Consider the following 23,280-nt stretch of genomic DNA (forward strand, 5'->3'; position numbering starts at 1 on the left):
CTTTCTTTTTTTAATTTAGTTCAAAAGTATCATTCTGGATAGCTCTTTTCTCTCTGTCTGATTTGTATTTTCACATTTTGTTACCTTTGGAAATTATCTCAAAACCATTAGATAGTCTATCTGCTAAACCACTTCTGTTCTTCAAGTTCATATCACTCAAGGAATCTTCCTTGCTTACGTGGATCCATTTAAAAATCTATATCTTTCTCCCATACTTGTCCATCAATCATTCCCCTTTCATAACCATGTAGAATTTGTCCCTTATGAAAATTAGACTTTTAAAAATATATAATTATAATGAGAGAAAATGTTTTAGAGTCTTAAACCATTCAATGAATTCAGTCAAACTATTGCTTGTTCAAAAATATGTCAATAAAATCACTCTTCCTATCTCTAATAAAAAGGATAAATATGAGAATTCAACCACTCTTTTCCCATTTGGTATAAAGCCAGGGCTCACAAAAGTATATTTCATTAATGGAAGCCTCAAATAATATGAACTTTCAACTCAGTACTTTTCACAGAATCAATTTTCTCAGAATGGGAGTAGATCCTGAAAAAAATGACCAAGTAAGAAGTTCACGTCTTTCTGCTGTTTCAGTTTATATGGATTGATAAGATAGTTGCACTGAGAAATAATAAACATTCAGTAACCTTTGGACACAGGAACTAAAACACTGTTCAATATTAATCTCCCATAACTACAAAGAACTACTTCCAATTAACAGTTAATTCCAACATTAAGCTAAAATGCAAACCAAAAACACACCTTGCACGTTTCTAGTTGTAGATCTTCGCTCACATAATAATCCCCCTCTTAGAATGTCTTTATCTCCTCTCTAACCAAATTCTACATTCTTGAAGGGTTAGTTCAAATCTCACAGCTTTGAACCCTTTCTTGATCATATAAATTAACTCTCTAAATTTCCTTCCCAATCACTGTGCCATTCATTTGACTCAACACAAACTACCTTGTGTTATTATATATTTTTGTAAATGTGAATATGTTGTAATCCAATAAGCTGTAAGGTCACTGAGGGCACAGGCCAGGCTTGCACTATCTGCACCCTCCATGTTCCTTGAAATATTATCACTCAAATATCGCTCTCACCCTATGAGTGCAACTAAAATGCCTTTTGGCCAATCTGCAGGAAAATAAATCCTTTCAGGTTTTCAAAAAAACTGAAATCATAGCAAGGGAGAAAGACTATTCAACTCATAATTCAAAATAAAGGGAATCATTTGCAAATAAGGCAATATTCTGGTTTAATGTCCTAAGTAAGCTCCAGTAAATAAATGTTTTAGGCCCCATCTTTCTTACCTTTCATAGGAGAGCCCTGAGGTGTGGCTGGGACATGGACTCCCATCCCAGGACCACGGCGGTAAGGAAAGTTTTCAGGACTATATTTTTCACATAATACTTGCATAAAACTCCTCCCACTAGGTTGATCCATCTTCCTTTCCTAAAATTCTACAAGAAACCAAGAAATCATCAAAATTTATTTATTTACTCACACAAGAAATATTTATTGAGAATCAATTATTTAGAAGGTACTAAGCTAGGCACTGCATACACATAAGACAGGCAGGGAGAAGAGTTAGATGCTGCAAAAATACAGGGTAAAGATGACAAGGGCCCAAAGTGGTACGGTGGTAGTACAGATAGATTTAAGATCAACTGAGAAAGCAAACTTTTCAGGAGTTATAGGGGCTGAGGGGAAGGTGGAGTCCAGGCTGACCCCCAGGTTTCTAGTACAGGTGACTAGGTGACTAGTGACACAACTAAGAAAAAGGAAAATATGGAGAGACCTAGTTTTAAGGAGGAAATTGATGAATTCTATTTTATACATGTTCAATCTGAGGCATCTGTTTCAGGGGAACAGTCTGAAGTTGGGTGAGAAATGTGAGCTAGAGGCGAAGATCTGGACCTCATCAGGAAATATCATGAATAAGAATAGTAGGGCACTAGAACTCTCTGGGACACTGATATTTTTTTTTTTTTTTTTTTTTTTTTTTGTGGTATGCGGCTGGGACACTGATATTTAAGACACAGGCAGAGGAAGCAAAGTCATGACGGAAAAGTAAAAGGGATGATCAGAGAGTGAAGTGTATAGCCAACACTTTGAGAAGTTTTGGTGAGAAGGGGAGGAAGAAGATGGGCTGATAAGGTCGACAGGAACAGGAGAGAGTACAGTATTGGGGGCAATTGCCAAGATTTTTCCTCTTAAAGTAGGAGAGAACTGAATACGGTTATAGATTATAGAGAAGCAGCAAGTACAGCTGGAGAGTCTGAGAATGACTACTGGTACCTGGTCCTAGGAAAAGCCAGCAGGAATGAGCATTAAAAAACTTCTAAAAGGCTGTTTGGTACTACCCATAGAGTACTCCAAACTGTTTACCATTGGTGGTGATATATTTACTTCACTATGCTGCACTGGTCTACTTTTGCTTATACAGTTTAATTATACTGAATGTTAGGTATTTTTCTCATGCGATTGTCCTAACTCCACCATTACATTATGAAGGGGAGCAGTGCTATGCAATTCTACTTTTTCAGTATTGATTCATAGCATCTGGCAGAGTACACTACACACGGTAAGGGCTCAATAAATGTTGCTGAGAACTAAAATCACGAGCCTCCAGTATGCTGAGCAGAAAGCAGAAGATTCAGGATCAGGAGTGGGTTTAAGTCCCACCCGGTTCTACCACTTAATAGTTTTGTGCCATCAGGCAAGACAGCGTATTTCTCTGGGACTCAAACGTCTTATTCTATAAAATAAGATATTAATATCTATACTGCTTGGAGTTCAGCATTACTCTAGAGCTCTAAAATGTACAAGTGCACTATTGAGATTATAGGGCTCTTGTAAAGCTCTAAAACACACAAATGTTATTAATTGTAAAAGGAATTTGTAGTATGGTAGAAAGCACATAAACAGAAAACTTAGGCTCTGTCATTTACCAGCTGGGTAAAACATAAGCTAGTTATCTAATCTCTCTCTACTTTAATTTTCCCACTATGGATGTGTTAAACTTTTCCTCTTGGGTTTGTAACAAGAATTTGAAAAGGGCATAAATATAAAAGTGGTCTTTAATCTTGGCCCATTTTCTAGATTACTACCAGGACCACAAGTATTGTACTTTGTGAAATCAATTCACAAATGCCTAGAACACAGAGTAGACACTCATTGAGCACATGTCCAAAAGTTTTACCCATACTTAATTTATCAAAGTTTAGACTATGTAACACATTTCATAACAAGTATATCACAAGTCACCTTGAAAATATAGGGCTGCCCTCGGTCAGGGGCATCATTTGGGAGCTTAAGAACAGAGCCTGCTTTAGGACAAGAGAGTTTGTTCTTTCTATCCAGAGTGGTAAGTATATGCTGCTGTCCTCTATCCCAGCACTGTGTCAAAAGTGAACTGGGTGGGTTCATCTAGGACTCCAGGAACTTTCAGGTGGAAAGGTTCTTTTTCAATGTAAACTCATCACCAACAGCAGACAACACAGAGCAGGTGCTATGCCACCAGTGACAGGCATCATAGTTCTTATCAAAGACCTGTCTCAAGCAGAATGCCAACAGAATTTTCAGAAATGTTTAACAAAAAGTCAAAGAAGTTACATTGCTATCTTCCATACAACTGGCAGTTCCAAAGAATAAAAAGCGTGTGGGAGGGTGCTGAACTGTCAGTGTCAAAATAATAGTCACAGAGTTTAAATAGCATCTTTTAACTGGAAGCTTCAGAATCACTTAAACTCTAACCTCTTCAATCCAAGGGCAACAATCATATACACAATTTAAATATAGACAAGCTGAGTGTGGAATTAAAGAAACCTCAGCTAAAATTGGAGTCTGGACAGAACTATAGGCAGAGCCCTCACCCTTGCCATGCAACATTAATTACTCCAAACGGGAAGAGATGCAGGCCTACATCTCTGACAGGAAAGTGTTGCCTACTTTACTATCCAGCAGGAAGAAGAAAACTCTTTGCTCAATGACAGCCCAGCCAATCAGAGACCACAGCAGTCCAACCAACCTCCATACTTTGGACTCCCAGCTTCCTCCAATGGACTCTTTGGTTATAACACACTCCCCCTCCCCTCATTTCCCCTACAAGAGCAAGTTCCCCTTCCTTGTTCTCTGGATTTGCCTGTGGTCTGCCACAGTTTGCATATCTCAAATTGCAAATCCTCTGGCTATTCCCAGATAAACTGGCTTTTGCTGGTTAAATAACTGGTTATTATATTATTAAAATTGATATGAGGGATGGTGAGGTTAGAAACATATGCAAGTCAAAATAAGTGTCAGTAAGCAAGCAATCATGGGAACTTAAAAGTTACTCCTTATGGCCCCATGCTTTCACAATTCTTCCAAATAGTCTGCTTTTTTTTTTTTTCCTAAAGACTTAAAAGCAATGCCAGTCACTTTCATTGGTCATTTTCCAGGATACTCTATTGGAACAGCATTCCAGGCATGCAGATCGTGTACACAATAATACATGGGTTTTGAATTAGAACATTAAGATTGCAAAATGGATCGGTGACATAAATCTACTCAAAATCTGTTGGGGCTGTTGGAGGAGGAACAGTAGGTGGGAAAGGAAAACTGAAAACCAAATAGATTGAAAAATGAGGACATACAGGACAGAAGAAGATCTTTAACTGGAGACTTTTAAAAGGTTTTTTTGGAGGTGGAGGGGTAATCTATGACTTTCTGGAAAGAACCAGTGTCAAATAACATCTGACTACCTTCTACAGTTGGCAGAGGTCTAATACATTTGTAAAAGTGTGCTGAATTGGTGCTTAAAGCCAGGGAGCCAGGAATCTGGGGTGATGTTGCTTGGTTCCATTACCAAGTCATGGAGTGTGCCTGTGAAAATCTCAACTCCTTTGTGCCTCAAATTCTGACTATAATATGCTTTCATAAAGCACTTGGTAAAAGTGTAAGTTGGAGGATAAGGTGCTCAGCCCAGTCACCTAAGTAACCTCAATAGCTATCAATTTGTACTTTCTGTTCCCAAGGTCAGGTCAAAATTAGTATGAAACTCAACACAATTGGAAACAGAAAATAGGCCATGTCTGACCACAAAGAGTGGAAGAGATGCAAGATATAGCCTTATGCTGGTATGCAAGATCAATATTTACTTCACCAAAAAATTTTATGGTAAAGTACCACACTTCATGAAGTGTGAATACTACTAGCCTCACTCACAACTTCCAAAAAATATAAATACTACCCCAGAGTCCCAAAACATCCATTTAAAATCCTATAAAAAAAAATAGGTTTATCTGCCTATATATGCATAGACTACCTCCAGAAGGATAAAATAGAAACTAGTAAAATTAATACCTGTGGTTGACTCCAAAGAGAGGAAATGAAGAATAAGGTGAAAAGGAGATTTCCTTCTCAATGTTCAACCATTTGAACTGCCTGAACTCACCAGGTGCATACATCACCCTTTTTTTCCATACATTATCTTTTCAAAACACAAAACATTTTAAAGTGATTTATCTGGGAATGACCTAATAATTTGTCAAAGTGTTTTTTAAGTCCTCATTATCAACTGTCTGTGAAAAAAATGCCAAACTCGACCATGTGAAATATATAATATTAATAATAACTTTTAAAGGAATTGGGAATTGAGGAAGAAAAGAGAAATAAAATGGGTGGCCAAACAGAAATACTTTTGTAAAAGAGCATTGGTAAAGAAAAAGAAAGCAGAACAAAACACATCTGAGCCTCAGAACTAAACTACAATCAGAATGAGAGGTAGGGTTGAGAAGAAGGGGAAAATGATTCGTGGTACTCTCAAAGTCATTACCATGGCTTTAACAAGGGCAAAGCAAAAGCTCCACTATGAGGTGTACCGAGGGGTGGGAAGAACACCCTCAGATCTGCCATGTTGCTTCCTTTGCTAGCCAAGTTAAATGTGTTAATAAAAGTTACTCAAATAGTTCATCCAAATTACCCAAATGGTATCCAAACTATTGTGACTCTGGAACCACAAGGGCCCCAGCAGGCAGAGGTTACAAAGCCATAGCCTAAGGATGCTGGGGAGCTTCAGGCTTCCCAGTTGCCTCCTGCTGTGGAGACTAACAAAAGAGTGGGTCTTCCTACAGCAAGATTCAAGTTACTGGAATAATAAACAGTTGGGAACTGATTTAGAGTTCTAAAAAATAAATTGCAATAATTCAAAATATGCATTAATGTAGGATGAGGCTAAACACCCAGGAAGAGTTTTCATAGCATAAAAATAATAGAGGAGAGGGAAACACTCCCAAGTAGCTTAAAATTATTTTCAGTCATTTGACATGGACCCATTTATATACAACTAATCAATCTCATCTATTCATCAGAGAAGGGCAGAAAAAAACATACTCTAAAAGCTACCTGCCAATATTTTTCTACCAAATATGTGAAAATAAAACTTAGGTTCAACATTTTGGCCAACGGCTCCACAATTTCACCTTAGGGTTCCTTTGGTCAGATGACATTTCATTCCAGGCATTCTTCTCTTCTCAGGTGCCTATGTCCTTTACAAGACAATCTGAGAATAAGAATTTCTTTACCATTTGTTTAATAAAAACGGAGACAACAAATATATCTAGTTTTCTCTCTTTTTTGCACCTTATCAAGTGGTTCCAATTAGGCTTATTTGCCCATTTATTCATAAAATGTGTGCCCTCACAAAGCTTACAGTCTCGTGTGATTCCATTCAACAAACATGAACCAGACACCACATCTGTGCCAAGCTAAATACTAAAGAAAGTGAGAAGGAATAAAATCCAAATGCTGCCCTCAGGGCATCCAAAACCTAGAGGGAAATACAGGGAGATAACGCGTACCTGAAATAAGTCACCCAGAAAGAGTGAATTCAAACACAAGAAGCGATTAACTTTTTGGAAGTATGATCAAGGAAGTAGGAGGTGAATCTTGAGCCATTTTGAAAGATAACAAAGATTAGGTTAACAGGGTGGAGAAGAGCATTCCAGGCACAGGAAACAATAGAAGATAAACCAGCACAAGAGACATTAAGTGGTATTGCTACAACATAAAATATTTGTGGGGAGTAGGGAGACAGGAGATTCGACTGAAAGGTGGACAGTGGTCAGCTCATGCCTGACCTTACTCAGGTTTGACTTTATCCTATAGAGATAAAAGTAAGAAAAGTTTTGATAGATTGCTGTGAATATTGTGCAAGGACGGGGGTGACTGATCTTTATGTAGAATATCAAGGGGTCAAAAATGATGAGAATTTAAAAATCCCTAATGGACTGGGCAAGTAGGAGTTTGTTTACCTTAGTGGAAGCACTTTCAGTACAGACAAGGGGGTAGAAAGCATAATTTAGGGGGTTAAGGAAGTAAATAAATGAAGACTGGAAGTATAGACCATGCCTTGGAGAAGCTTAGATGAAAACAGAAGAGATGGAACAGTTGATGAAGAAAAACCAAGTGTTCAGAGAGAGAGAGAGAGAGAGCTGTTATATCTTGTTCTTTTTTTAAAAGAACAGAAAAGGAATTTATATGCTGAGTTTGGCGGGTAGGGGCATGGAGCAGATCAAAAAACTAACAAAACAAAGCTAAGAAAAACAAATATCATATATTAATGCATATATGTGGAATCTAGAAAAATGGCACAGATGAACCGGTTTGCAAGGCAGAAATAGAGACACAGATGTAGAGAACAAATGTTTGGATACCAGGGCAGGGAAAGTGGGGGGAGAGGGGGGTGGTGGTGGGATGAATTGGGAGATTGGGATTGACATGTATACACTAATATGTATAAAATAGATAACTAATAAGAACCTGCTATATAAAAAAATAAAATAAAATAAAATTCAAAAATAAATAAGTTAATTAATTTTAAAAGAACAAAAAAAACAAAGTTAAGGAGGAAAATCTGGATAGCGTCAAAGAATCTCTTAGCATTACTAGCTTTCTCAATTTTTGGAAGTTTTTTTTTTTTTAAGCCCATTTAACTTTAACTTTATGGACTCCTAACCTCATCCCTGCAAAGCTTCCTTTTGTGAAAGACCTCCACTATATCTAAACCCTGCCAGATTCTTGGACGTTTTAGGTAGCTGGGACTTTTGTTTGTTGTTTTGTTTCCTAAATCTTTCTGATCCTCAGCAAAAGTGTACCCAATAAAACATAATTACTCTGGGAAAGTATGTGTATTTTACATATTTTTACCTCCAAGAAAGATAAAAATGAATGAACAAATAAAGGAATGGATAAAGAAGATGTGGTACATACAGACAATGGAATACTAAGCCATAGAAAAGAACAAAATAATGCCATTTGCAGTGACATGGATGCAGCTAGAGATTATCATACTAAGTGAAGTCAGAAAGAGAAAGACAAATACCATATATCACTTATATGTAGAATCTAAAATGTGGCACAAATGAACTTGTCTACAAAACAGAAACAGACTTACAGACATAGAGAACTGACTTGTGGTTGCCAATGGGGGTGGGATTGACTGGGAGTTTGGGGTTAGTAGATGCAAACTATTAAATTTAGGATGGATAAACAAGGTCCTACTGTATAGCACAGGGAACTATATCCAATCTCCTGAGATAAACCATAATGGAAAAGAATATTAAAAAAGAATATATATATGTGTATAACTGAGTCACTTTGCTGTACAGCAAAAATTAGCACAACACTGTAAATCAACTATACTTCAATTAAAAATTAAGTTAAAAAATAAAGAAAAAAGGGTCTATTGATAAGCTTTTTTCTAAATAACTGCTTTAAAAATACTAGCAATATACATTCTGAATTTTTAAAAATTACCAACTGAAAATAAGCAAAAACCCTATAACTCCATGTAGATGTAGTTTCACTTTTCATTATCTAAGCTAAGCATGTAAATAAGTGTTACCAAAAAGCTTTTCTTATCTGAAGCATATTTAGAGCCACAGCCATTCCAGGAAGCTTTGGCTGACAGATTTAGAGAGTAGATTAAAAGCCTGAGGATGCACTTTATGGTGTATAGTTTTTCAGACCATTTTCTCCATGCTATGCAGATACATGATTTTTACACAAAGATCAAATTACTTTTAGATATATAGCTCTGTAACCTGCCTTTTCACTAAACAGCTCATGAAAAACTTTCTATATCCATAAATATACACATATACAATCATTTTTAAAGTCTGTAGAGTATTCCATTAACAAGCTTTTGCAGCTGAACTCATGAATGACAGCAATCTCTCCCATAAAAACACATTAAAGACATTGCCCAAATCAACATACTTAGGCTAGACAGTCTCATTCTATATGGCACTTCTACCTTCACTTATCATAAAGTACATATACCTGCAATTCTATCTCAGTTACCTCCTTGAGAATTATGTAATATACCTAAGTGGATGCCTTCTTGGGATGAAAAGTAAGGAAAATAAACTAATTCTAATAACCTTCCAGAACTCTTCTGTAGAATTATAGTTTACTAATTCACAAATTGACTCTGAGCATGCCAAGTGCAAAACGTCAGCATAGCTGATAAGTCCATTATCGTAACACACCACACCACCATGATTTCACACCCTACTATGAACCACCCTATTTCTCAGTCTCCTTCTCAACTGTATACTAAGCTATATCCAAGTGAAATAATGTAGCACATCAACTTTTCTTGGTAGATTTCTTTTTTTAATTAAAAAAAAAATTTTTTTTTTAAATCCAACATTGCCAAATGAAATGTGAATTCAGACTCCTGGTCAGTCCTTGAATTGGGCTATTAGTAGGGCACTGTTACCCTCTTCACTTATCACAGCACTATGCTTCTCCTTAAAAGTACCACAGGTATTAAAATATCTAATCCAAATTCTTTATTTCATTATATTAGTGGCACCAAAATATCTAAAACTGTGACTCTAGGTTACCAGTGAGTATGGCCCCAGAGCTGTCTGTATTTTCTACTAAAGAACTATACTGCATACAAGGCACATTTGATGTTGGACAAAAGACAAAGTTTTCTCATCTACAACTGCAAATTAGTAAACAGGACTGATTCTCACGCTAGTAGTCTATTCTATGTAGCACTCAAAATTTCTGATCCAAATGCACTAGCCCAAGAATTTTATTATTTTGATGAGAAAGTATTTGAGAGGAAAAAAATTTAAGAAAATACTGCTATTTAGATGTAAGTACCTCTTTGTGTGAAAATATTTCTAAGAACTTCTTTCTTAATTCCTGTAGCTTCTAAATGTCCAGAAATGTTGGCTTACACCAATTGTCTATATCCCTAAGAAATTAGACATTTTAGAATGCAGAAAAGCACTTTCCACCAACTTTCAGCAATCACAAGAACAACATAAAAACTTTAATATTCACCACACCCCTTACTTCAAAAAATTCCAAGAAGAGTCCACCCTTATCCCCCTTCCCAACCCCTTCACAAACAAGTCTGCATCCATCCCTACCTGTCTATGTGGCCCAGATTCAATTTGGGAAAATCTCAAGGCTTTTATGTTGCACTTACTCAAAATTCAGGAGTAGAAACATTTACTCTTGAATCAATGCTCCCCAAAAGCCGAGTGTCCCCAAACTGAGATTAACAATCATTTGAAAGCCTAGTAATTTACCACAACCATCTTCTGAAACAGACAAACTGACACTTATCTCTATTTACAGGACATGAAACTGAGATGACTTGCTCAGGTTTCCATGGCCCAACCAGCATGCTAAGTCATACTTTCTGTATCCATAATCTGTTGAGCCATGCTGTCTTCACTAAAGAAAAAAAAAAAAATCATGTCAACAGTATGTAGCATCATGCACAAATCATACAAATACAACTTATTAAAATTTATGAAAATCATTACAGCCAAAATACCTCTTGTAACCATGTCAAAGTAACTGAACCACAAAACTAAGCAGCAGTACTGATTGGTCTAGTCACCAAAGGGGAAAATAATATTCTCAACTTCCCTTTCCTGCCAAAAAGCAATAAATATTAGTTTCTTGAATGGATTGGTTTTCATCAGAAGAAAATTGTATACATATGCTATCTTTCAGCTGTGAATACACAAGTTTAAGGGCAATCTGTTCTATAAACTCAGCTGTTTATAGAACAGATTACCCAATCATCTCTCTTGTGAGTAACTACAGAGGCTATCAAGTTAAAGCAAGACCTCATTAGGAACGGACTACTAGTTCATCACCCTGCAGCCTTCTAGAGTTTACAGACCATTCTGGCTCACAGCGAAGAATTGTCAGAATGTAAACATCAGCCACACAGAGAGGTTGCCAAAGTTTACAGGTTATTAAAAAAATTCACTAGCCCTTTCTATATTTAGTGCTATAGTAGTATTATTGCCCTATGGTGATATTGCTTAGTGGTAATAAGTGCTGGTTCTAGAACCAAACTGCCGGGATGTAAATCATGACTGACGCCACCACTCCATTTGACTACAAGGAAGTTACTTTGGTTTCTAAGTCTCCACTGCCTCACTTATAAAAGGGGTAACAGACAGCCCCTAACTCCTAGCTCACAGGGTTGCTGAATGAATGGAGATAACATGGGTAAAACAGGTTTCATTCAGTGCTTCGCACATGGAGAGCACTCACTAAATACTGGCTGTTACTCCTACTGCTACTGCTACCACTGTTACTACTCCCATCACCACCCAGTGAGCATGGCAGCATTAATGTAGGGCTGGGGACTTACTTACAAATTTTGCTACGTAGATTTGATCTAATATTTTTTGGTCCTGGGCCTATGCTAATTAATGCCAATTAATGATTCAGGCAGTAAAATGTCTGACATTTATAATGTCACTCCTCCTTAACTAGAAGATCTTCCCTTCTCCACCTGTCTAAATTTTATGCATCCTTCAAGGCCCTACTCAGAATATACTTCCAAGATGAAGCCTTTTCAGATACCTCCTGCCATAATGATGTTTCCTTTGAGCTGAGCTCATGGTAAATATTTATTTCCTAAAATATTCAGTGGGCAATTAATCAATCACATATTGGCATGGATTCTTTTCATTTTTGTCCCATTATTAACTCATGTATAGTGTTGTGATTTTCTTTTGTTTGTTTTATATCTTTAGACTGTATAGCTCTTGAGGGTAAGAACCATATCACAATGCTTCTTTCTATCTATCACAGACTGGAACTTTGCACATAATTGGCACTCAATAAATATGCTAATCAGTGAGTTTTCTAATCACTTCTGATTGTGCATATCAAATGTATTTTATAAAGTATGAAAAGCAGGTGTATTAATAAACTCAGCTCAGAGTAGTTATGAACAAAAATGTATCATAGCCACCACTGAATTACTAATTATGTCTACCTCTCCATGGGGATTCCAAAAGTAAGAGATCACATGATAGGGCAATGAATCAGTAACAGAGCCAGAAATACTTGCTTCTGAGCACAAGCTAAATTCTTCTGCAAAGACTACAGCCACAGTAGATTTAATACTGAATATATAACTTTGGTATCTATACTATACTATATGTCTTATATGCAAGAGTTAATAATTTCTGCCATACTTCAGACCAATAGGCACAGTGTAGTAACTAAAGAGGAATATATGCGCATTGCTGGTGAGACTGTAAAATGGTGCAACTGCTGTAGGAAACAGTGTGACAGTGCCTCAAAAGATTAAACATGGATTTACCATATGATCCAGAAATCCCACTTCTAGGTATATACCAAAAGAACTGAAAGCAGGGACTTGAATAGCTATTTGTACACCAATATTCATAGCAGCATTATTCACAATAGCCAAAGGATGGAAACAATCCAAATATCCATAGGCAGATGAATGGATAAGCAAAATGTAGTATGTACATACAATGGAATATTACTCAGCTTTGAAAAGGAAGGCAATTCTGACACATGCTACAATATGGATGAACCTTGAAGACATAACACTAAGTGAAGTATGCCAAACACAAAAGGACAAATCCTATGCGATTCCACTTATATGCAGCATCCAGAGTAGTTACATTCACAGAGACAGAAAGGAGAATGATAGTTGCCAGGGGCTGGGGAGAGTGGGGAAGAGGGAGTTATTGATTAATGGGTACAGAGTTTCAGTTTGGGGACAAAAAAGTTCTAGAGATGGACAGTGGTGATGGTGGTACAACAATGTGAATGTACTTAATGCCACTGATCTGTACATTTAAAATTGGTTAAAATGGTACGTGTTATATATATTTTACAACAATAAAAATACTTCAAAAAATAAGGAATAAATAAAATACGTTATACTAAAAAAAAAAAAAAAAAAGATAAATACAGGTCAAGTCCAAAATGTCTGGTTCTTACTCCCTCAGCACAGTTATCAAATGCCAACAATTCACTTAAGGATCTTAAACAGTAAGTGAGGGATAAATTAGCCAAGTCTCAATAAATGCATTTTGTAGGAGATATGATTTATAATGTATACAATCTTACATTTTTCTTGGATTCCTTTACTGGTGTTCACATGGAAAACTGTCACTAATGGATGAGGGATTAATAGAGTTAACATTTAAACTACAATCTCCGAAGGGACTTGCCTTTATAAAATGTATGCCTTAAGTTACTAATAGTACCTATGAGAAAATATGATCCTCATATAAGTCACATTGATAAGGGTTTAATAATCTAGACCTGTTTCCAACATTTTAAGAGTCATGATTCTTTCCTAAAATTCTTTTTTCATTTACCTATAACTAAATAACAATACCATGTTATAAATATAATAATAAAAATATTCTCAGAAATGAACTATCTTCATTGAGATAATGGCACCCGTCAATCAGAACTTAGTATTTGAGAGATTCATTGCATTAAATCATTATTTTAAAATAAAATGTTATAAATATATGTCTAAGCATAAGAGGGAAGGGACAGTGCTAAAGTTCCTGAAAAACTGCCTCCCCAGACTTCATAATACAGTTGAGCCTCATTATTAGCAAATTCTTTATTTGCAAATTCACCTACTCGAAATAATTTGTAACCCCGAAATCAATACTTGCAACATTTTCACAGTCATTTGCAGGTACTTGCAGAGTAAGAAAAAATTTGAGTCACCTGACAGACGTGTACATTTCCAGCTGAGACAGAACAAGGCGTCACTCTGCCTTCTTGTTTCAGCTCTCATACTGTAAACAAGTGTCCTTTTCACGGTCTATTCAGTGCCAGGTTTTTCGTATTTTTGTGCTTTTTTGTTGATTTTACTATTGAAAAAGGCCCCTCAGTGCGATGCTGTGTCCCTAAGCACAGGAAGGTTGTGATGTGCCTTATGGAGAAAATAGGTGTTAGATGAGATTTATTCTATCTAACTATAGTGCTGTTCACTATGAATCCAAAGTTAATGAATCAACAGTATATATTGAATAAGGTGTCTTTAAACAGAAACACATATAAAAGAAAGCCAGTGTATATATGTCCATGCCACTCTCTCACTTCGTCCCAGCTTACCCTTCCCCCTCCCCATGAATGTCCTCAAGTCCATTCTCCACGTCTGCCTGCGTCTTTATTCCTGTCCTGCCCCTAGGTTCTTCAGGATCATTTTACATATATACACTACCAAATGTAAAATAGCTAGCTAGTGGGAAGCAGCTGCATAGCACAGGGAGGAGATCAGCTCAGTGCTTTGTGTCCACCTAGAGGGGTGGGATAGGGAGGGTGGGAGACTCTCTCACTTCGTCCCAGCTTACCCTTCCCCCTCCCCATGAATGTCCTCAAGTCCATTCTCCACGTCTGCCTGCGTCTTTATTCCTGTCCTGCCCCTAGGTTCTTCAGGATCATTTTACATATATACACTACCAAATGTAAAATAGCTAGCTAGTGGGAAGCAGCTGCATAGCACAGGGAGGAGATCAGCTCAGTGCTTTGTGTCCACCTAGAGGGGTGGGATGGGGAGGGTGGGAGGGAGATGCAAGAGGGAGGAGATATGGGGATACATGTATATGTATAGCTGATTCACTGTTATACAGCAGAAACTAACACACCATTGTAAAGCAATTATACTCCAATAAAGATGTTTTTTTAAAATAAAAACAAAAAACAAAGTCAGGTATTGATCACTTGACGAAAATGTTGTGTGCAAAGACTGGCAGGACCCTAACCCTACATTTCCCCTGGGAGCAATGGTTCCATATTCACTAATTTGGTGTTCATGGCAACTTTACGTAAGTACCATGAATAACAAGGATCAACTGTACTTTGTAAAGAAAACTCTGGAGGAAAAAAAATAGATCAGTGGAAGTGAAAAGAGAGCCCAGAAACAGGCCTATGTAAATGTAGCTGCGAGCATCACAGACATCAGTAAGAAAAGGTTAAACTACACAAGAACTGTCCCAGGACAAGTGAACATAAATCTGGGAAAAATGAAAGGGAATCCTCAGCTCACAACACAGAAAAATTCAATCCAGCTAAAATGTGGAAAGCAAACTTTATTCCTATGAGAAGAAAATAGTTATTTTTTTTAAATAGGAAAAGAGCTCTAAGATCTTGATTTAGGGAACTATTTCATAAGCAAAATGCAAAAAGGAACCATAAAGGAGAAGTCAAATGAAAAACTTTTGATCATCAAAAGACTTTAAACACAGAAAAAGACAAGCCAAAAACTGGAAGATACTTGCAACACATGTAACTAACATGGGGAACTCCTAAAACCAATAAGAAAAAGGCAAACAACTCAATAGAAAAATGGAAAAGACATGAACAAGTATTTAACAGAAGATAAAATTCAAAAGACTGGTAAATATATGTAAAAGATGTTCAAGTTCAATAATATTCAGAAACAGAAATTAAAATCTCAACAAACTACCATTTTATATAAATTAGCAAAACTTAAAAATTCTGACAATACCAAGTGCTACGTGGAAGAATAGGAACTCTTCTATTGCTAGTGAGAGTACAAATACCTTGGAAAACCATTCATCATTGTCTAGTGAAGCTGAAGATGCACATTCCCTGTGACCCAGAAATTCTCCTTCTCAGTGTAAACTCTACAGCAACTTGTAATGTGCACCAGGAGAAAAGTACAAGAATGCCCACAACAACGGTATTGTTTGAAATTACAAAAATCCTGACCAAAAACATGTCCTTATGTGCAAGAATAGGCAATTGGATACATTGCATTATATCCATAAAATGAAATGTTTCCACAGCAACAACACATAATACTTGATCATTCGCTATGACTGCTTCCTTATCAACGTGAATGTTGTTTTAAAAACACCGTTAAATGGATAAAATAATCACAAGAATATATACAGCACAATCCCACTTAAACAGTCAAAAAAATAGAAAATTAATCATCGTACTGTTTAGTGTTACATACAAAGGTGATAATTGTAAAGAAAAGTCAGAGAATAATGAACACAAAATTCAGAACTGTGGTATCCTTGGAGTGTGGGGGTGTATCATCGGGGAGAGGCACACAGGAGGCAAAAGCAGAATTCTTAATTCCCTCCTCAAACCTGCTTCCTCCTCCACCAAGTCCCCACCTCCAGAGTTACATTTGATTTTTCTCTTCCTCTCACATCCCCATAATTAACCAACCTCTAAAACACCCCAATTCTGCCCAATTCTTGCCATTTCCTCTACTTTACTCTGGGTTAAGCCTTCATCAACCTCTCGCTAGGACTGTTGCAATAGCTTCCTCCCGGGTCACTCATGACCGTATAATTCATTCTCCAAGATCATCCAAGTGATCTTTTCAAAATCTAAGTCAAATCATGTCCTTTAAACTGTCCAAAAGCTTCCCTTCACACTCAGAATAAAATGCCAATCTTTATCATAGTCTTCAGGGCTTCATTTTATCTGTTCTGCGCTTACTGCTCTAACCTTACCTCCTCCCACCCTTTTCTTAGCCCACTAGGTTTCAGCCAGCATGGCTTTCTACTTCTGAAACCTGCCAAGCTGATTCCCCCTCTTAAGGCTTTTACAGGAATGCCCTTTTCCTGGCTCTTGGCTTAGCTGGCTTCATCTCAGCATTTAAGTCTCAAATAAACGTAAGCACAATGTTACCTTCTCAATGAAGCTGTCTCTAACCAGCCCATTAAAAATGGCACCACTGCCACCAGCAATCACTTATCACTTCACCCTCTTTCATTCTTGACAGCACTTATCCTGATCTATTAGTTTAGTGATAAACTCCACCCAGAACCAAAGTCCCACAAAAGCAGGGATCTGTCCGTCCAGTTCAGTGTGGTACAGAGCAGTGTCAGGCGCATGGCAACAAATACCTGTTGGATGAACAAAAAAGTGAATTTTTACTCTGAATAAATATGAAGTAGTATTTTCTGACAGTGACATGAAAATCACGAAAACCAGTGAGAGGTATTACAGATGGAAAGAAACTTTGAAGATCACTGGAAAAGCATTAATCTAAGAGGAATTTTAGTTGAAGCCTTTTCTCAACAGTACTAGTAATCACATTCCTAAGGACCATTAACGAATGATTAGTGAAACTTTCACACAGCCAGAGTCCTGAGTTATGGAGGTGTGTCATCTGTTTAACTCTCCTAATTCGACCTGAGTTCAATTAAGAATCTGCACTGAAATTTGAGCAAGTTATTTACCTCTCTATGCCTGCTCTCCTCATTTGCAAAATGAAACTATTAATAGCTATTTCATAGAGTCATTGTGAAGTTTAAATGAAAAAAAAAAAGTTTTTAAAGCATCTAGCCGCACCTGGCCTAGCAAGTGGTCAATAAATTGTAGTTATTATTATGAAAACTGAGTCGGAAAGTCCAGAAAAATGGGAGAGCTTATGAGTCAAATAACCCCCAGGCACCTTCTGCTTCTAGCTGAGGTAGACTAATTATATACAATGTACTGGGACCATAGGCCAGGACTAAATCCTTTTCCCTCCAAAAGAAGACCAATGTACACAAGGGTAATACATAAGTATGGACAAAGCACTTTGAGAACACCAAGGGAGTGACTCTCTTCAAGGTCAGCCACACATAAACCTGAGTCTTAAAAGAGGTCACAGGAATTCCTAGATGAAAAATAAGGGGGAAAGGCACAAATAAGTGAAAGTGAGAAATGCAGTGTGGCTGGTGTGGAGTGTGAGGGAGAAGGGCTGGAAGATGAAGATGGGCCTGCAGGACCAGATGGCAAGAGGCTAAGGTCCTCTGTTTACAAGTCTGCACTTCACCCTTCAGGGAGATGAAGGCGGGGGGGGGAATCCAACATGTTAATTTGGTACCAATCCTTCTAAAGAAGGCAAAACACATTTTTATGAATTTAAACCTAAACACCATAGAGGTCCACCAACTGTTATGTCTAAAATGGAAAATAAATGTTAAGCCTAAATTCTTGAAAACACGAGCAACTTGCTCAACAATGACGGACACAATCTATTCTCAAGTTTCATTACTTTGATGAGCCTTGTTATCATGATCATCATGACAAAAGCAGATAATATCTATTGAGTCCACTATTTACCTTGTAGTATGTTGGTTTTTATGTGATATCATTCAATTCTCACAACATCTTTATAAAAGGTACTATTATTAACCCCATTTTACACATCAGAAAACTAAAGCAAAGAGAGGCTAGTCAGATGGCTAGTGAGTGAAAGAAGATTCAAATCTAGGCTGCCTGACTCCAAAGCCCTCAAATTAAACCAAAATGCTGAACTGAAACTGCTCAGTTCATTTACATCATTTGCTAAAAATTGTATGTGTACCTACTGTATTTTAAAGCATCATGCTAGGTCAGCAATTCTCAAATTTTACTGTACATTAGAATCACCTGGGCAGATTCCTAGATTCTGATTCAGTAAGACTAGGGCAGAATTTCCAGAGATCTGCAATTTTAACCATTAGTTCAATCAATTCTGATTCACTTGGTCCATGAACTATCCTATGATAAAACATGTGCTAGGTGTCCTAGAGATCTGAGTATATTTGAGCCTCTGTCTCCATGAGTTTACAATCTAAAAGAGAAAGAAACAAGATACACAAACAGTAAATACAAAGCAATACAGGAAAAGTAGTATAAACAAAACGGCAAGAGAGACTTCAAGGAAGAAGGATCATCTGTAATGAAATGAAGATGAGTAGGATTTCATGAAGAAAGGGAACATGTTTCCCACAGACTTTCAGGAATAATGTTACATACAAAGGAAGGTACGAAGAGTAGACAGCTTGGCAGGAACAGAGGATCTGCATTTAGGAATGGAAAAATAATGTCAGTAAAAAGTAGAGGCTGTAGAATGCCCTCAATGTCAACCTAAACACTATGGGCTTTATTCAATGCTGGCACTGGGAAACTGCTAATGGTTTTTGAGGAGGGAAATTATAAATTACAGCAATATTCTTTGGAAGAGTACTCTGATAAAGCTATGCAAGATCAAGTAGATCGAGAACGGGAATAGTTAGGCTGTTAGCATTCCAATCCCAAAGAAATAAAAGCTAGAACACAGTAGTGGCAAAGAAAAAGGGAAGAACAGTACCTCTTAACAATGAATTGCATGCAGGGCAAAGGCAACAATCACAGCTAAATGATTTCTTCACCCCTTAAGTCCAAACTGCATTACTATCAGTTTCATACTACTCTTTACAACTTTTTCTATACAGCCAACTAGGCCCAAAATATAGAGTTCACTTATTTAAAACACAGCCCATGACTAAGATGTCAGCTAACAGGTTTCTGAGCAGCCAAAATACATGTCACATAGTTGATACACTAAAAAAAAAAAGTATTTATATATATATATTATATTTAACATATATTATATATAAATGAAAGAACTTTATTCAGAGCTATATAATCTCATTCTACACAAAGTTCTAACAAAGGTAAGCATCTAATTTCCAAACCCACAGCAGTTTGGAAGCAAATATTAGAAGGGGAAAAGAGCCTGCTATAAGTGGAAATACTTAAGAGTCTGAGGTTCAAGAGAAGAAATGAAAACTATAAAAAAGCACACACAATCACTCAGGGTAAATTCTCCACAACTGTTTATTGACAGGCACACATGATTCCCAGAAAAATGAAATTAATGAGAATCTTCCTTAATGTCCCAAACACCTACCACAAGAAGAAAACTTTTAAACATTCTTTAAAGCTAAGTATTTTAAAACAAATATTTACCTGATTAGAAGGTAATTTTTAAAGGACGGCTGATACATGCCAGCATAGCCCCTCTCATCAGTAACCAAGACATAGTCAGTAGTTAAAGGTAAGAAAGATATATTTTATAACACACAAAGTTTGAAGATAACAAGAGTGCTTTCATAAGGCATCTAATCAAGAATGTGGCCCCACTGGTAAACTTTAATTTGGGCAATACTTTCCTGATGGCTGTGCCTTTGAATTCCATGTTCCAAATAATACAAAGGCATCCTCAACAAAAACTAAAACTATTAAACTGGTCTTAAATACACCCTATAAATGTACCTACTGAAATCAGGCAACATCATTTGACACTCAACGCCCTGTAACAACAGGCTGTGTGACAACTTTTAAAAGGACTTTAAACATGGCAACACATGAAGGCCTCTCCCTTTGTTCACCAACACTCATTAACATTTATTATAATACTACTCATACAAGGACCTCACCTATTTTATAAACAGATGAAAACGCCATTTTTATGGGGGGAATTAAGATGTTAACTGACTCAAAGTCATACTTAAGTTTATGATTAAGTTACTAGAGCCATGAACCTGCACCTTTAATCATGTAGAAAAAGTATACCATACATTAATTACTGGAGTAAGGAAGTATGGGTTTCAGCTTGAGATTTTTTAAATAGCAGAAAAGCAAAATTAGTCTATTAACACTGTAAGATTAAAATAAAATTACCTTAAAGATGCTGTAGGGATGAATCAACTATATGGAACTAGGTCTCTCATATTTCTCAGACCCAGCAAAGGATAGAGAAAATTAAAGCACACACTTATTTCAAAAATTTCACAAATGATCAGGCAATATTAAGCTATCAAAGATTAAGATTATGGTACAATTTGCTACACCTTATAAACATGTAAACAAATGAAGCAGTCAATCGCACCAGGTGGGTTCCACTCTACCTCCCCACCTCCCCATCCATCTCCTTATAATCATCCTTGTTCTCTAGAAACATAGAATGAAGACACTAATTAAAGCCAAAGAAATGTGCCTTGGCGAGAGTGTTTGTCAAACTGCAACTTGTGACCCATATATCAATTTAGTGGATTTAGTCAGCATTTTTTAATGGATAAGAATGAAATATAATAGAAATTATCAGTAAGCATCGCTAGTAACAAGGGTAAATACTGTTTTGTGAAACTTTTCATTCCTATGTCGGTATGTACTAGATCATGATGTAAAATGTACTTCTAACTATGGAGCATGATTTTTTAAAAAGTTTGAAAGCTCCTATCCTAGAGATTTAGGTCAAATGCCTCAGGACTCAAAGGCTAAACGTCTTCATTAGTCCTCCGAACCTACACATAATCTCTTAGCTCAAGATGGACTCGTGGAAACCAATTTAAGAGCTCCAGGGCAGCATAAAAAGAATGGGGACATGCCTCAACTAAACCTGTATCTGGACCTGAAAGAATTGCTAACTTCCCCAAACAACAGACCTAGGCGGTGCCTACAAGCTTCTGGTAGCTTAGCAACCTTCAGAGTAGAGCTCCTCCTTCCTCCACTGACTATAAACAGTTCTAGTCTTCCAACCAACTTTCCTGAACTACAACTTCTAGAATCACTGTGACCCAAGAGAAGACAGTATTAAATCTCCTTCTCGCTTCACCAATTCCCAGTATGTCTTCCTAGAAGAGGACCTTGAACTCTGTACTCCCCATTCTCAGCGGAGAATGAAGCTCCTCAGAGATTCTTACCCTCCCCCCTTCCCAGATCCCAGGACGGGGTACCCTCCTCCCAGGCCCCATCCTACTCCAATCGCCTCACTGTCAGTTAATTTTCTTGGGGGCAAAATGATTCTCCCAAAAGTCCTTATTAAACTACCGCATCCTTCTACCAGCCGCCGGAAGGAGCAGGCCTAGAGTCCCAAGAGCCTGGGAATGCCAGTCCGATCCTTGCCCCACCAAACCTCCCTCGGGAAACGTCCTTTATTTTATTTTTTATTTTTTTTTGATTCAGTGGTTCAGAGGCAAGTTTCTTATTTCCCCAGCAGCCCCAGAGTCGCCTCCATCTCCTACCAGCCAGGGGGCATCTCCTCATCCCCCACGCCCCCGGGGCACAGTGATTAGTCCGGATTCTCAGGAATTCGGACAAGCTCCCCCAGACGCCCTCCTCTAACCCGGGCCCCGACTCCCTCTCCCAGCCCAGGCCCTCCCCGCGCCGCCTCAGCTCAGGCCCGGCCCCATCTTCCCTCCGGACCGGGCAGATGTCCCATCCTCCCCTTCGCCCAGGCAGGCCTCGTCCCGCTCCGACTTTTTCCCGCTGTTTCCTCGCACGGCACCCCGGCTCCGGAGGGGAGCCCCTCGGGCCTCGAGAACCCGGAGGAGCCGGCAGGCCCGGGCTCCACTCACCCCTCAGCCCGGGAGGCGGGGGAGCTGCTGCGGCGGCTCCTCGGGCTGCGCCTCTCCTTCCCCCTCCCGGCCGCCGCCGTGGCCGCCGCTCAGCTTCCGGCCTGCTCCCGGCCGGCCGCAGACCTGATCCGCTTCACCTCGTCCCCCACTCCGGCCGCCGGAGCCCAGTGTCCTGCATTGACCCGGAAGCAGCTTTCCCGGCCCAACAACAACACGTGACCCCGTCGCACGTGTCACGTCCGCTGCGTGAATGGGAGGGGGCGCCGGAGGAGCGGGTCCTCCCCGACCGAGCTGGGGTTGCCATGGCGACGGGATGTCTGTGCCGTCCTGGTCGACCCTAGAAACACACCTCATCTGCTCTTTCTCTTGCCCGTCATGAGGGGACACCCTAGGTGCAAAGGAGGAGTACAAATTGTCACATCAGAGTGGAATAGGGGCAGGTCAGAGCAGAGCCCGGGCCTCTGCGAGGGTACTGTCTTACAGAAAAGGAGCATTAAGTTGAAACTTCCAGACTTACTTAGGATTTTGTCCTGATTCTGTCACTAGTTTGCCCTGTGACCCTGATCAGTTCACTTCCTGTCTCTGTCTTCAGTGTCCTCAATAGCGAGCTCTAAGCTGTAATCTAATACAATCCCAAGATGCTTTTGTGTAAGGATGTGGTAGCACTCTGGCCTTTATTCTGTGTCCTCTTCACAGGGCCTGTGGCATCCTGAGCTTTCGGTGCTCCAACACCTATGTAGGAATAGCATCTTCCCCTTATTGAGCCCCTTCCAGATAACAGGCACTGTACATACACTACTTCTAATTTT

General features: G+C 38.4%; 1 protein-coding gene across 7 annotated transcripts in view; it reads right to left on the reverse strand.

Annotated features, from left to right (window-relative positions):
- TBCEL (tubulin folding cofactor E like) overlaps positions 1-22,658 on the reverse strand; it is a 75,831-nt gene extending 53,173 nt beyond the window's left edge. For 2 of the 7 annotated variants that reach the window (XM_024131190.3, XM_055091735.1), the window contains exons 1-2: positions 22,472-22,658; positions 1,322-1,471 (exon numbers count right to left, since the gene is read on the reverse strand). In XM_024131190.3, coding sequence (XP_023986958.1) covers positions 1,322-1,454 — 133 coding nt within the window. In that variant the 5' untranslated portion in view covers positions 1,455-1,471; positions 22,472-22,658. Of the gene's footprint in view, positions 1-1,321; positions 1,472-6,472; positions 7,806-10,169; positions 10,423-10,650; positions 10,674-20,795; positions 21,015-22,471 lie in introns of those variants that run through there. The other 5 variants (XM_055091733.1, XM_055091734.1, XM_028500894.2 and 2 more) reach the window with 5 other exon arrangements.
- Positions 22,659-23,280: the final 622 nt, after the last annotated feature.

This window comes from Physeter macrocephalus, chromosome 16, assembly GCF_002837175.3.
Source record: "Physeter macrocephalus isolate SW-GA chromosome 16, ASM283717v5, whole genome shotgun sequence".
Classification (NCBI taxonomy): Eukaryota; Metazoa; Chordata; class Mammalia; order Artiodactyla; family Physeteridae; genus Physeter; species Physeter macrocephalus.